The 14,917-nt window shown below is 40.8% G+C and overlaps 1 protein-coding gene across 3 annotated transcripts in view; it reads left to right on the top strand.

Moving 5' to 3' along the window:
- The window catches only part of LOC127627297 (Krueppel-like factor 8), a 54,584-nt gene extending 41,127 nt beyond the window's left edge, over nt 1–13,457 (top strand). For all 3 annotated transcript variants that reach the window (XM_052103636.1, XM_052103637.1, XM_052103638.1), the window contains 4 exons: nt 3,571–4,015; nt 8,855–8,966; nt 10,233–10,375; nt 10,662–13,457. In XM_052103636.1, coding sequence (XP_051959596.1) covers nt 3,571–4,015; nt 8,855–8,966; nt 10,233–10,375; nt 10,662–10,843 — 882 coding nt within the window. In that variant the 3' untranslated portion in view covers nt 10,844–13,457. The remainder of the gene's footprint in view (nt 1–3,570; nt 4,016–8,854; nt 8,967–10,232; nt 10,376–10,661) is intronic.
- Nucleotides 13,458–14,917: the final 1,460 nt, after the last annotated feature.

Here is a 14,917-nt window from a genome sequence, read left to right on the forward strand (position 1 = left end):
GGAGATAGACCTCTTTAGCGCCCAAAGAGAACTCTTACTGCCCAATATTTTTCTCAAAGCAAGGACGCCGCTGGCCCAGGACTGGCCCAGACGCCCGCTTTACGCCTTCCCTCCCGCCTCGCTATTGCCACAGGTAATGCAGAGGATCAGGGAAACGTGTCACTCGGTGCTCCTCATAGCCCCACGCTGGGAGAATCAGACATGGTTCCCGGAGCTTACGCAGCTGTCACTGACAGCCGCGGCCCATCCCAGTGAGAGCAGATTTTCTCTCTCAAGCTCGCGGCACAATCTGGCATCCCCACCCAGAGCACTGGGCTGCATGCGTGGGTGATCAACGACTACCCGCCGCTCTGCCAGAAGGAGTAATAAACACCATCATACACGCTAGAGCCCCTTCCACGAGAAGACTCTATGCGCCAAAATGGTCTGTGTTCTCAAAATGGTGCACCGACCGAGACCTGGACCCGCGGACATGTGGGGTGTCGTCGCTGCTCAGTATTTCTACAAGAGCTGCTGGATAAGGGCAGATCCCCATCCACGCCAAAGTGATGTGGCGGCCGCTGTGGCGCTCAGCTGAACCCCTGCACGGCCAGTCATGGGGTAAAAACGAGCTGGTCATCCGCTTCCTCAGGGGAGCTAGAAGGATGAACCCCCTGCGCCTCCATCGGTTCCTATCTGGGATCTTTCTATAGTTCTCGAAACTATGAAATCCCCCTTTCGAACCACTTCAATCCGTGGATTTGAAATACCTTTCACTCAAAACTGTTTTTCTGACTGCCCTGTCATCAGTCAAACGTGTGGGAGACCTTCACGCTGTCTGTCAGCCAGCGTGTCTTGAGTTTGGACCAAGTGACTCCAAGGTCATTTTAAATCCTAGACACGGCTATGTTCCCAAGGTGATCGGTACTCCTTTCAGAGCACAGGTCATTTCCTATCGGCGCTGCCAGCACCCGATAGCGAACGCGACGCCAATCTCCTTTGCCCGGTCAGAGCACTGAGATTGTATACTGCGCGCTCCGCCGCTTTCAGACGCTCTGAGCAGCTTTTCGTTTCGCTCGAGGGCGCACCAAAGGTCTCGCCGCTCGAAACAGACACTATCTAGATGGATAGTGGACGCTATTGCTGCTGCATACGCGCCAAAGACCTGCCATGCCCGTTGGGCATTAGGGCTCACTCCACTAGAGGCATGGCATCCTCGTGGGCATGGTCCAGCGGGATTTCCATTCACGACATATGTGTGGCAGCGGGATGGACTTCCCTCCACCTTTGTCAGATTTTACAATATGGAAGTGCCCGCTCTGCAGGCAAAACTACTAGCGGTTTAATACGCTACAGCTCCCCTGGTGAGCTGCACTGATGGGACACATTCCACACAGACCGGCACCGCCGCTCTGTCGCTCCCTTCCCACTATGTGCTTATGTATTACACAATCAATGACCCGCATTCTTGCCGGCCAAATATTATTTCCCCACTCATAAGGGCTCCCCGGGTCCCCCCTTAATTCCCTGGGGCTCATACAGTGGATGCTTGGCGTGCACGGCGTTGACAATGGGTTCCCGTAGTGTAAGCTAGCTTACGCAATACAAGAGAACCTCTCGTAAGAGAACGTATCGGTTACCTAACGTAACCTCTGTTCTCTCTAGATGAGGGAACGAGTATTGCGTAGCCGGCCGTGCTCGCGCCACGAGCGACTTTTCGCTTCAGTCAATGAAAACCAGGGTTCCAGCCTACGAACTACGCTTATATGCACTCTAGTCATGCCCATTTTGGCGGGCTTTGTTGCAGTGAGCGCCGGACGCCTCTCATTGGATGCGAGTTCGCCCAAGCTCGTCTATAGGCTGCAGCAGTTGCCGCAGAGCAACCTATGAGCTCGCTAGCTAGCCCGCTCAAGGTCTGCAGCTGCCGCACTGCGTTGACAATGGATACAAAAATTAAGGATAATTTTTTGGCTTCAATATCTCAGAAAAGATGAATCTTTCCCGTAGCGTAAGCTAGCTTATGCAATACTCGTTCCCTCATCTAGAGAGAACCGAGGTTACGTTAGGTAACCGATACGTTTTGATGATAGAGAAAAAAAACTGCACGAATGCGCGGATTAGAAGCACTGATCTATCTATAATGAGATGTTCCTGATTCACCATCGTCTGGCCTCTGAAAAAAGTTTTTAAAGCTAGTCTGCCTGGGCCTGGCCATATTTGAAACGTCTCACTCAATCGTTCGTTGTTTAGGTCTATATTGCAGCCGTTTTAGGCGTGCGCTTTATTTGAAATGCAGCATGCGATATTGTTTCATAACTTTCAAACGATAGAGCCTGTTCCTTTATAACATAGCAAGAGATCGGTGTATTTTTGCTTTATACATTTTAGGCTTATTCTGAAATTCAGATTGTGTTAGGGGGACGGGATTATTAGGCAATTTTAATCGGACAATTTGACCGGAGAGATTTAATTTTGTCGGACATTTTAATTTTTTTACCGGCCAATGTCCGGTAATTACCGGACAACGGAAACCCTGGATTGGAGATTGGAATTGAATGTTAAAATCCTGATTGGAGCATCTCTAATATTCAAGTTGTGAGCTGAGACCCTATCACAAAATTATCAAAACAGGTACACGGTGGATGGTAACATTTGGATATGAAGAAGACTTTGTTTCACTGTTTACGTATTTATTTGTTTGTGGTTGAATGGAAAAAAAGGTCTCAGTTTGGTTATTTTTAAGAGGCTCAAGTGTGAAAACCCCAGTAGCCTTTTTGCAGTTTTGTGGTAAAAAATATTTTTTGTGGAAAACATTACCATCATAATCGCAGTTCAAAATAATCACAATATGACTTTTTGTCCAAATCATGCAGCCCTAACACGGATTAGACTAGTGCTTTGTTTATGCGTATAAATGTGTGTGTCTTGTCTTGGCTGTGTTGAGCTGGACCCGTGCCAGGTTCAGTCCTTCTCCTCTGCAGCTTGGAGGCCCAATCGAGCCAGTCATTGTTCCTGTGTTTGTGGAGCTGCTGTACAGTTCAGTTGAGCGCTCCATACTAAAGCTGCATAATCATCTACTGATCACCTTTCTCCACTCCTTTTTATAGGGATAGCTCACCCAAAAATGAAAATGTTGTCACCATCTCATCTTCATGTTGTTCCAAACCCATATGACTTTTATTTGTGGAATGCAGAAGGATAGCTCTAGTAACCTGTCTAACATAATTATTTGTGTTCCACTGAAGATAGAAATTCACAAGAATTTCGAACAAATTGCAGTGTAAATGCAGCCTAATAGACTTTCCGCTGGTTATGTTCATATTATTCAAACAATAATATTGACTAGAAAAGAAAAAAAAAAACACTCACTGCTCTTAATTTGTTTCTTTGTTCTTTATTACTTACTCTTTACTTGAATACTTGGGAAAAACTTGAAGCCATATTTTTTGTAATCGTGAAAAACTTGGCTTTAATTTCAGTTAATATTGAAATATTCCTAAATGTAATATAATTTTGTTCTGTGAAATTAAAATTGCTATTCACTATTGGAATCTTGTTACCGTGACAACTCTATTCTATCCATCTCTACAGAAAGAAGAGCCGTTAGATGATTTTCCCGAACCTGCAGACCTCAAAATCAAATCCTCGCCACCTCCGCTATTTGAGATCAGCACCCAACCAGCCGATGCCGACCAGACGGAACCTGTGGACCTGTCCCTCAACAAGCCCCGCCCCTCCCTTCCAGTTGCCACGGCAATGTCGACCTCCTTAAACCTGCAACACCAGAACATCATTCCCACTGTGCTCTCACCAGGCTCCATCCTGGCATCCACAGAGGTTGGAGGTCAACAGATCCTGCACGTCATCCACACCATACCCTCCGTGAGCATGCCCAGTAAAGTTGGGCAGCTGCAGACCATCCCTGTGGTGGTCCAGTCCTTACCGGTGGTCTACACAACTGTACCCACAGACGGAGTGACCACCACAACCATCACCGTACCTCTCATTGGGAGCGACGGCCGGTCGGATGGAACAGGTGGGAAGCTGTCTCATGCGGTTCTTTAATTTAGTACAGTACACATTGCACTGGTGTCAGGTAGCAGGCGTTTGTGCTCTGACCTTTCAACTGAAAAAGCTATAGTTCCGCAACCACATAAATCTACATAATAGTTTCAGGATAAAGGGTCTGTCTACCCCGTCTGAAGGGTAGACCCTACCCTCTCTGACTCCTGCCTTCTAAGGAAGCATTGCGACTGAAATCAGTCCCACCGGGATTTTGCTGCACATATTCTTGATTATTGTGGCACAAATTGGCTGAATTTGCTAAGGCTTTGCTCAAAAATTGCGACATTGTTTGCATCATTTTTTTAGTGTGTTTTTTGTGAGTCAATGATTGAATATGCAGTTAGAAAGCAAAAAAATTATAAATACAATACATTTAAAAGGTAAAACCTGTGATATGGCTAATATCAGTTCAATGGAATACCCTTAATTACTTTTGTATGAACATTTTCTGTCTCGGACCGTGCAAGTAAGCTTTGGTAAGGTTAAAATAGTAGACCTACAATTAAACTGTAAACTAAAAACACAAATGAGGAATTAGCCTAACCTGTCTTGATTATTACATCATTGCAATTATTTGATTTAACCTGCAATTTAATTGAGCATTTTAAATTCTAAACACATTGTAATATTCAAATAAGGTATTTTTATGCAAATATAGAGATGCCAATCATAAACAGTCTCATAAATGTTGAGTCTCATTTTCTGATGCAACAATGCATTATGTGAGCACTCCATATGAACTGAGGACTTCACTAACCCACACCTCGGACCATTTAGAGCAGCTGAAGAGCATGTAAAGATGAAATAGTTGCTTTGATGTATGCACACAGTTTAAAAGTTTAGACAGGGCTTTCAATAGTGAAAGCGGAACGTTCTAGTTTCACTTTAACATTTGTGTAATGATAAATGTTCTTGATTGTTGTGGGTACACACAGGGTTAATGACACTCGGTGACGCAGAAGAGGATACGTGGAGGAGATGCAATGTTGCGGCTGTGCAGTTTGATATGTATCGACGGCTTCAAGCTTTTTGAGCACTAGTTTTGCCGCTGTAAATATGGAGAAAAGCGATCAGATTAACTCCGATTCAGTTTATGCGAAAACTTGCTGAAATTATACAAAATTGCAAGCTACCGCAAATGTGCATAATAATAATGCAAGGACTGAGTTTGCATAAATTCCATGCCATTCAATTAGAGCTCTTCATGCAAACCGCATGGAAAACTTAACTTACAATTGATTTCAATATAGGTGACATGAGACTGTCTACACCGGACTTAGGCGAAGCATCGCGTCAAAAGCAATAGAACCCAACTATAATCAATGATGCTGTCTACACTGAAAGTGTCCGTAGCAAAGCGTCTGTCGTGCCGACAGTAAATGGGTGTCCCTTTTCAGAATTGTATGGATTATACAAATGTTCTCGCTTTGTCTGCTATCTTTGTTCTTATTTGTTCACTAATCTTTTCACAGGTACCTACCTTTTGTGCTTAAAATGCTGCCTTCATAGGATCACAATAGGTTTTGAAACCGAGCTAAAGGCTCAAATAAACCTACTTTAGTAAAGTGACACATTCTGCCCAAAAGATTAAATGTTTTGTAGTTATGTTTTATGAATTTGTTTAGTTCAATTTATTGAGCTGCTCACAGAATTTAAGGCATCATAAGCTTACGAAACAAGAAGTTTTTTTTAGACTATTACTTATATCATATTGAAAATTAACGTATACTTCATTCAATACTGATGTATCGATAAAAATAGTTCAGTGTAAATTAATTTGCTTATTTTGCCCAATATCAGTGTATGCTATGTATTAGTAGGCTTGTTAGAGTATCCGCACAGTTAGCTTAGCAACATGCTAATGCTAATCTCTTGAAATTGTTAAATCGAGTAATGTGTGCAAGCATTATTTGTGTCGCGCAGAGTTGCTGTCTATGTAGAGTTTTACAAATCAGTCACTTACGATGTTCCATGAAGGTTAGGATGCTGCCTTTTAACCCCAATCACATTGGCAGCGACTTTGTCGGCTTTATTATCACACCAGTGACGTTTTGCAGGACTAGTGACACATTCAAATATAAAGACTGTAAACACTTGTTTCCTCTGTTTTTTACTGTATTAAAATCATGCCCAACAAAACAACACATGTTGATTGAGAATGACGACTCTCTTGAGCCATCAGACTTTCGCGAGCTTAAAGCGGGAAACTCTTGACGTAAAATTTTTACTTTGGCAGTGGATGATGTTGAACGAGTCAAATTTTTTTGCCTCTGAAAATGAACAGTCAGCAGTGGAGTGTTTTTATTTAAACGGCAGTATTGCTCAGTGCATCTTATCATTAACATGACAAACGATTTTCAATTTATGAATCGAACTTACTCAATACAATTTCTAACATGGCTTTCCATGCATCCTTGTTTTATTATATCCATGTTTGTGGTTACAGACAAGTTATATAGAACAATGAAATTGATGACGACAACAACTTCTCTATTTTGCCTGCACTTGAATCCAGTATATCAGGACACTGATAATGAGAGCTTTACCGTCTTCACACCTATTAGTTGTCGCTCTGCATAAATTTAAACTTTTCTCAACTGTGTTGCATCTCTTGACACACCCACATTCTGTCGCCAGTGGTCACTGTCGCTCCTAACGCTGGAAATATCCAGCTCTCATTGAAAACTTATGGTCTCCTGTCAATTTGTGGCGATAATTCGCTGACAATGTGAACGAGGCTTTAAAAGGCAGCTGCCTATGTGGGTAGTAGGCAGCGAAGTATGTAATACTTTTCTATGTAATATGACATATGGCAGTGCTGATCATCTATCCTACTTTATTTATTGCATTTGTTTCCTTTAGGCGGTCACACCCTTGATCTCGCCCTCTTACAGTTTAATGCCAGTGTTGTTCAGTTATCAGTGCACAGATGCTTCTTCCCACACATGTGGACACTCACACAAAAGTCACAAAAGATGACTGTAGGGAGTGGCAGAAACTAGCTAAAGGAGGTAAAGAAGCAAATCTTACAGGCTTTTATCAAAGAGATGTTAATAAATAGAATTCCTCAATAAATTGGTCTTATAGTTTCAGTCTTTGAAAGATTTTCTCTTCTTTTCAGTGTTCTTTTCCCCCATTGCCCTTTTAATCTAAAAAAAAATCTGTTCAGGCCTTGGACCATAATAAGAACTTTAAAACAATAAAATGCTGAATAAAATTTCCTGAATGTTTTTTAATGAGAGAATCCCACCTAAATAACAATGTTAGAATGTCTAATACTTGTTTAACACACTTATACAACCTCAGAGTCTGAATTTGGGTAGTTCTGTTTCTTTTGGGTTTTAAACACTGAAGTGCAGTTAAACCCAATTGGCCAAAATGTGAGGATCAGTTTGGTGAATTTGGGTGGGTACCATCTTTAAAGAGATTGTAAAGTAGATCAGTTTCTTTTGTACTCAATATGTGGGGAAAAATGTAGAGGTGGACCCATTTTATTTTGAACAAGCACATACCAACTTGTGTTATTACTGTATACCATCTACATACAGAAGTTTTGTTTTGTAGATTGGTTTCTTTGCTGTTAAGTGATGTGGGCAGAGTGATTGGAGTTAGAGGCAGGAGACAATTAATGAATGAATGGGCTGCACCCCACCCCCCTTTCATTTAGGAGATAATCTTTGAATGCTCTGGAGTGTCTCCAATTCATCTCCTCTTTTTGTGGGGGGAAGGGGTGTTAAAGGTCACATCAAGAGAAATTGGCCCAGTTTTCATATGTCCACACCCTGTGTCAATATTTAGTCTGAATTTAAGGCATAATATTCTCATATTTAATGTCTTTTCTCTTTTCCATTGTATTATGGACCCTATTTGAGAATGGTGCGGTGGCCAAAAACCACAAAGATGACTTCTCACAAATTTAAGACAATGATCTGAAACATATTAGTTCCTGGAAGGAGTCAGTTAGCCTCTTTGATTTAGTGGCTTGTTTGAGAAATGGCCCCCAGTGCACATCTCATTTCAATGGGATTTTTTTAAATGATCCAAGCATGTGAACAGACCTACACACTATTTGAAAATGTTGGAATCTCTATGAAATTTGTTTGTCTTACAATCAAGAATGCAAACTTGGTAAATAAAACTATTAATTTCTTTCAAAGACCCGCTTAGACTCGCCCCAACAATGTTGCTCAACCAATGGCATGAGTTGGGGATGGGGCCATCTGATTGAACAACTGCAGACGATGAGAGTATTCAGAAAGCTGATTGTTTATTTTGGCAATTCTGTTCGATGGCGCTAGTTTCGCTTGATATTTTTTAACTTGCAACAAATTGACGTGTTAAAATCAGTAGCTCTAAATGGTAAAAATAATTTACAGTATTACTGTTCTTAATTTTAAAATGCTACCTTGGTCAACAGAAGCATCCGTCTCTTTAAAAACATAATTGTCTTTTAAGCTTATTCACTTCATGCTTCTTGATCAATCGGCTTGCTATCAGATTGGTTATGCCCATTCCATTCCAGCGTGATATACAAATGCAATGCATGTGTCTCATTCATGATTACTCGCTGCCAAATTTCCATATGCTAAAATAGTTTTATTTAGGAGTACAACATTTTAAGTGTGTATGTGGCCTTGGTTCTTTTCATGATCGGATAGCTATCAAATGAACAAAAATGTATAATGTGACCAAGTGTAAATACCCCTTAGCGATTCCAAACTTTTAAACATTGTGCATTCTGTTGTGCTGAGGTTTTTAAATGAACCATGCTGATTCTTTTATTCACATCTGTCTATTTGTGTATTTTCAGTGCGTATCAAGCCAGGCTCAGCCTCTCCAGTCGAGTTTCAAAGTGACAGTGAGGCAGAAAGTGGCACGGAGTCTGGATCAGCCTCTTTTATCACACAAGGGATAGACGGCGGGTGAGAAAAAATATCAACAGTGTGTGTGTGTGTGTGTGTGTGTGTGTGTGTGTGTGTGTGTGTGTGTGTGTGTGTGTGTGTGTGTGTGTGTGTGTGTGTGTGTGTGTGTGTGTGTGTGTGTGTGTGTGTGTGTGTGTGTGTGTGTGCGCGCGCATGCATTGGTGTATGTATATAGATGTGTATGTATGTGTGTGGTAGAATATCTGCCATCCTAATCAAATGGCATCACTGCACCACTTCTGGAATATTATATAACCTCAAACACACTGGAGGCCCGTGGCTCTTTGCGTTGATTACATGCTGGGTGCATACTCTTCTGCTGGGTGTGTGTGAGTTGCTGGGCAGGGTTATCCAAACTGAGTGTAAACAATGTTATATAACTTGAAATGTCATCACACCTTTTAAACATTTTGAAAGGGAGAGTAAAATGCAAATAAGGAGAGACTGAATTGATTGGGTACGGGGGCATAAAAGAGTGCAGAGGGTCTTTTGCCAGCGTGTATAATTGTTTGGACATGTGGTGAAATGGTTGCAGGGAAGGAGAGAATTAGATGTAAATTAGTTTGGTGAAAGAGGAGAAAGGAGTGGACTGGTTTGAAGGCAGGGAGAGGAGAGGATAGGGAGAGCGAGAGAGAGGGAGGGGGAAGGAAAGGAGTGGAGAAAGAGGCAGAATGAAACATTGCAGGGGGAGGGGGATTGGAGTGGGAAGGGATAAGGGGAGAGATCTTCAATTAACTGGAAGCTGTCCAGCTGGATAGTATTTAGACTACAGGATTCATGTACAGTCTTGCTCTTTAGCCCTCCCAGGTGGCCATTTAGGATTGGTGCACCAGAGGTACAAAGCATAGGGACTGGAGTGACCTGATGTACACCTTTTGTACTTCAAACCTGTCGTACATCACAGACAATACATTAATCATGGCTGATTGTGATTGGCACATTTCTACAAAATCATCTTCAGCTGAAAATTACATTTGCGAAAATTACTGAGTGCACAGTTAATAAGGTGATAATTTAGCCACAGTGAGACAATACCAGTGAGAGGTGTGGTGCAATATATTTTTGATTGCATCACTTGTCTAATTTGATCACTGTAATCCCAAGGACGTTAGATGGATTAATGTGTCTTTTTCATGAAGATGATGCTGAATGTTTGCACTTGTCTCCACATGCTTAAGTGCTCTCTTAATCGTTGGATTATCAGATAGATCTGGGTATAAAATATAACTACACCCTAATCACCAACACGTCTCATCTTGTTCTCAGTATGAATATGGATGTGGACATTCAAATTGACCCAGACTCTCCGGAAATGAAAAGAAGGCGTGTGCACATGTGCGATTACGATGGCTGCAACAAAGTCTACACCAAGAGTTCACATCTAAAAGCCCACCGCAGGATACACACAGGTAAGTGTTTTCATAGTCAACTATTCGGTGGGTTGTCTGTCGCTCATGGCATTAGAACAGATTGATATTCACTGGTATTTGTGAAGGTTGTCGCTAAGAGTAAAAGATGGATCTTGAATTGATTTAAGAATTGATATTGAGTTAATTCAAATTAAGATTACGATGCATTGGAAAATCAATAGTTTACCCAGCCCTACTTTGACACTTTTTTTGACATTTTAAGAATAACGGGTTTATTTGTTCAGTGTCATGTGGGTGTTTTGCTGAAGTACTGTTGTCTCTACAGGTGAAAAGCCGTACCAGTGCACTTGGGAGGGCTGCACCTGGCGCTTTGCCCGCTCGGACGAGCTGACACGGCACTTTCGTAAGCACACTGGCATCAAGCCCTTCCGTTGCACCGACTGCGACCGCAGTTTCTCCCGCTCCGACCACCTGGCGCTTCACAGACGCCGCCACGTTATGATGTGAAACTAACTCGCCTCGCCCTCCCTGGCCCTCACCTCCCTGCCTGCTCCTCAGGAGATGCACGCCCACCCAGAGGGTTCCAAACGCTGTTCCAAACCCCTGTCTCCAGAGACGATCCTTTGTTGAATATGGAGAAGGGGTGGCACAGTCATAATGGTGACCCGTTTTGGTCAGAACACTTTCACTGTGTTCTGCCATGCTTCCTGAAGCTACAAACCACCCGTCCACTAATGACCTCCACCGCCATCTCAATGCCTGGTCATATTAGCCGTTATTGAAGGGACTAAACGAAAGGCAAACTGCAAGCAGCACTGCTGTAAGCAAAGAGTGATGTTTGGGGAAGTTACCCCCTCCCTCTCCCCCACCCCCCTCCTTATTTTGAGGATGATTCTTTTAAAAACAAGTATGAAAAAGGGTCGCCGCTAAAGATAAGGAAGCTAAAGAATTCATATAAGATAACAAAAAAAGTCTATGTACCATAACTTTTGATAATTTTAATGAGAAAGTAGGTTGGAGAAGCATTGACAGCTGCCTTGATTAATTCTTACATTTAATCTGAACTTTTTGTTGTCCTGAATTTGTACACACAAGCTAGCTCTACGTACATTTTAGAGTCTGTATATTTGTGCGTGGATGGGAGTTTGGTGTATTGTTGTCTTATTTACCCATCTATTTTAACACGTGTAGTAGAGGCAGGGGGCTGACAAGACTGTGAATTTTAGTACTTTAATTTTCTTGATTAGTATCTGTTGTCTGAGCATCCCCCCCCCCCAAAAAAATTATTTAGCACAAAAACAGTATTTGTGTTCTTTTTCAATAGTCATTTTGCTAATGCAAATATTGGCAACTAACTGAATTAACATCAATCAAAAGTGTTCTTTATCTTTTTTCTAACCTTCAAATATTCTTTGAAAAGTCTGTGAAAAAGGTTTTCAAAAGAAAACTCACAGGGAAAGGGTAACCTTACTAAATTGGTGTGTGTCTGTATGTAGAAGCACACTTGTTTGCATATTTGTAAAGACATAATCAGAGTTATAATAGGAGAGGTGTGTTGTAGGCACATGTTGTTACTTCTAGCCCATCAGAGCCTTAATTGAAGTAAATGTGCAAGTCTAATTTGCACAATGGGTTTTCGGAGTACCTCGGGGTTCAGTGTTGGGCCCTCTTTAGTTTTGTGAGGCACCCTGAAAATCCATGTTTGCACCTAGATTACTTTTACAAAACATGTATCAACTCATGCTCTGGGTTCACTTGATTATGCAAATATACCCCCACCATCCCCCCAAATGCTGTTGATGTTATTTGATATTGATGTAATGAAATGTTGTGTGCAGTCAACACCGATCTGTGAGGAGAGGGTATCTCGTATGCATTATTACTCCCTTCAAGCTAGCACTCATAGCCATTGTCATAATTTCAATTGCTATAGCAGCTGATAAAGAGTGCTTATTATGCCTTTTTTAAGAAACACTGCTTGTTCGATTACAGCCTTCGAGAGTTAAGAGCATGTCTGCAACAGCTGCATGATCTTCGGTCCGTGAGCAATGCAATCTTCAGATTTTCTATCATTCTCTCGCTTAAAGTCTAAAATGTTACAAAGCACATCTTTCTAGAAAGAGTATATGCATTTGATTGTCATCCTTTTTTAAACTGTTCATAGACATACAGATGATTAATGAATAATTAAAGAATAAATGTACATACTGTATATAATCGACGAAGTTCTGAATAAATGTAACGGGTGGATTTCTATTTTTAACAATGACTAGACAATGTGAAATACTCATGTTTTCATTTCCTTTTTGTTGGTTTTTAAAATGTGTTTTTTGTTTTTACTTTTTTAATCCTATGAATAAGCCCTCAATGTGTTTTACACCTGTGTTGCATGGAGAGTAGGGTTTTTTTTTCCTTTGTGAAGTTGGTGAGTATGCCAAAGTGTTGATGCCCTGACAGACATGGCCTAGAAGCACTGATAATCCACAATTCTATTTCCATGTGCAACCACGGCCATTTGTAGCACATGTATGGCCTGTTTCTAATTACAAAAATACATTTACAATAACTGTTAATGAATACCTCATTCTAACTGTTGTATTGTGCCCTTATATAAATATCCCATCATATCATCCTAAATTGGGATTATTCCATTCTAAACTGACTGTGTTTCATGGCATTCATTTAAGAGTAGATTCCCCCTCTTTAGAAATGAATAAATATGCACCCACGACATAAATGTGACATCTGAGCATGTTGGCTTTCATCACTTAAAACAAAAAAGTGCACCCTTATGCTCAAATCATAAATAGGGCTTGGGTTTTGTGTGAGTGTATGTGTGCAAGTGTGGTTATCACAAAATTATCTTTTAAACTTTCAGAATCATAGGTATTTTATATTGAATGCAGTAACTTATGGGCCAGTACTATATTACTCAGTGCAATGCAGTTATCATTATAAAAAAACAAGTAATTAATGTTAATTATTTTGTATTTGTACAGAACAAGTGTGTAAAGATCAGTGAGGAAAACGTAAGCTTTTTGATACTGTGAGAAATGGTGATTAAAGTCAGTTTCCCCTGTACAGTTGTGATTACCCACTTTTATATAATAAAATGTTTTTGGTGCAACATGGTGTAGTTTTAATCATTGTCTGTTTTATATTTTAGGTCCTGTCTGTTGGCAAAGGTTATAGGTTGAACCACAAATCAAAAGATCATGGTACAAGTCTGATTATTACTGTACATTTATAATTTATTTCTCATTATGATTATCACTTTCTATGTGCTTGAATCAGAAGTGCTGATAAAAGTGAACTACAAACAGGTGGATCTCACAAAGAAATATGTGGGTCATTTCACCCCAAAATTGGAATAAAAATAAAAATAGGGCTGTCGATTTTAACACGTTAATTTGGGCCTATTCTCTAAAAATAATTTAAATGAATATTGTCGCCCGACACGTATACGTAAATACTTCTAAAGACACTTTGTATTGTCTAATCAATGATTTACTCGTCTACCACAGTAATGCACTATACTTCAATCTGAATTATATTTACATATACAACCCCAATTCCAAAAAAGTTGGACAGTATGAAAAATAAAAACAAAAGTGTTGTTTTCTTTTTGTTTAGAGATTATATTCACCCTTTGCTAAATTGCAATTGCTACGACTACACATTATATGATGTTTAGCCTTGTGAATTTCAGTAATTTCAAATCGGATGATTGCAACCTGCTCCACAAATGTTGAGACCGAGGCAATTTAAGACCAATAACAATTTGAAAAAGCAATGCGAAACAGGAGATGTTAATCTGGTCAAATGTTGGTGCATAAAGAGCAAGCCAAAAACCACTTAATTCGTGTGATCTCTGATCCCTCATACCTCACTGTCTTAAAAAACCCCCATCATTCATCTGTAATGAATGTCAGAACATGGGCTTGGGATTTCTTTTGTAAACCTTTGTTAGTCAACACCACTCACGGCTGCATCCACAGATGCAAGTTAAGTGTTTACTATATAAAGGAGAAGCCATACATCAACACTGTCCAGAAGCACTGCCGACTTCTCTGGGCTCTGTCTCATCTTAGGTGGAAAGTGGAACAGTGGAACTGTGTTTTTTTGGTCTGATGAGTCCACATTTTCAAATAGTTTTTGAAAAACACAGCCATCGTGTTCAAGTCAAAGAGGACAAGGACCATCCAAGCTGTTATCAGCATCAGGTCCAAAAGCCAGTGTCTGTATGGGCCAGGGGTGTGTCAGTGCCCATGGCATGGGTAACTTGCACATCTGTGAAGGCACCATTAATGCAGACAAAAATGTAAAAAAATTTGGAGCAGAATACTGCCATCCAACACCCTCTTTTCCAGGGTTGTCCTGGCATTTTCAGCAGGACAACTTCAAACCACATACTGCCAAATAATCGGAGAGTGTGTGTGCTAGATTGGCCTGACTGCAATCCTGACCATCTCCAATAGAGAATGTGTGGTGCGTTATGAAGCGCACAATACAGCAAAGAAGACCCTGAACAATTGTGCAGCTGAAATTATTGATTATTATAAATTCCACTTTCTAAACTTA

The sequence above is a fragment of the Xyrauchen texanus genome, chromosome 34, assembly GCF_025860055.1.
Source record: "Xyrauchen texanus isolate HMW12.3.18 chromosome 34, RBS_HiC_50CHRs, whole genome shotgun sequence".
NCBI classification, from domain to species: domain Eukaryota; kingdom Metazoa; phylum Chordata; class Actinopteri; order Cypriniformes; family Catostomidae; genus Xyrauchen; species Xyrauchen texanus.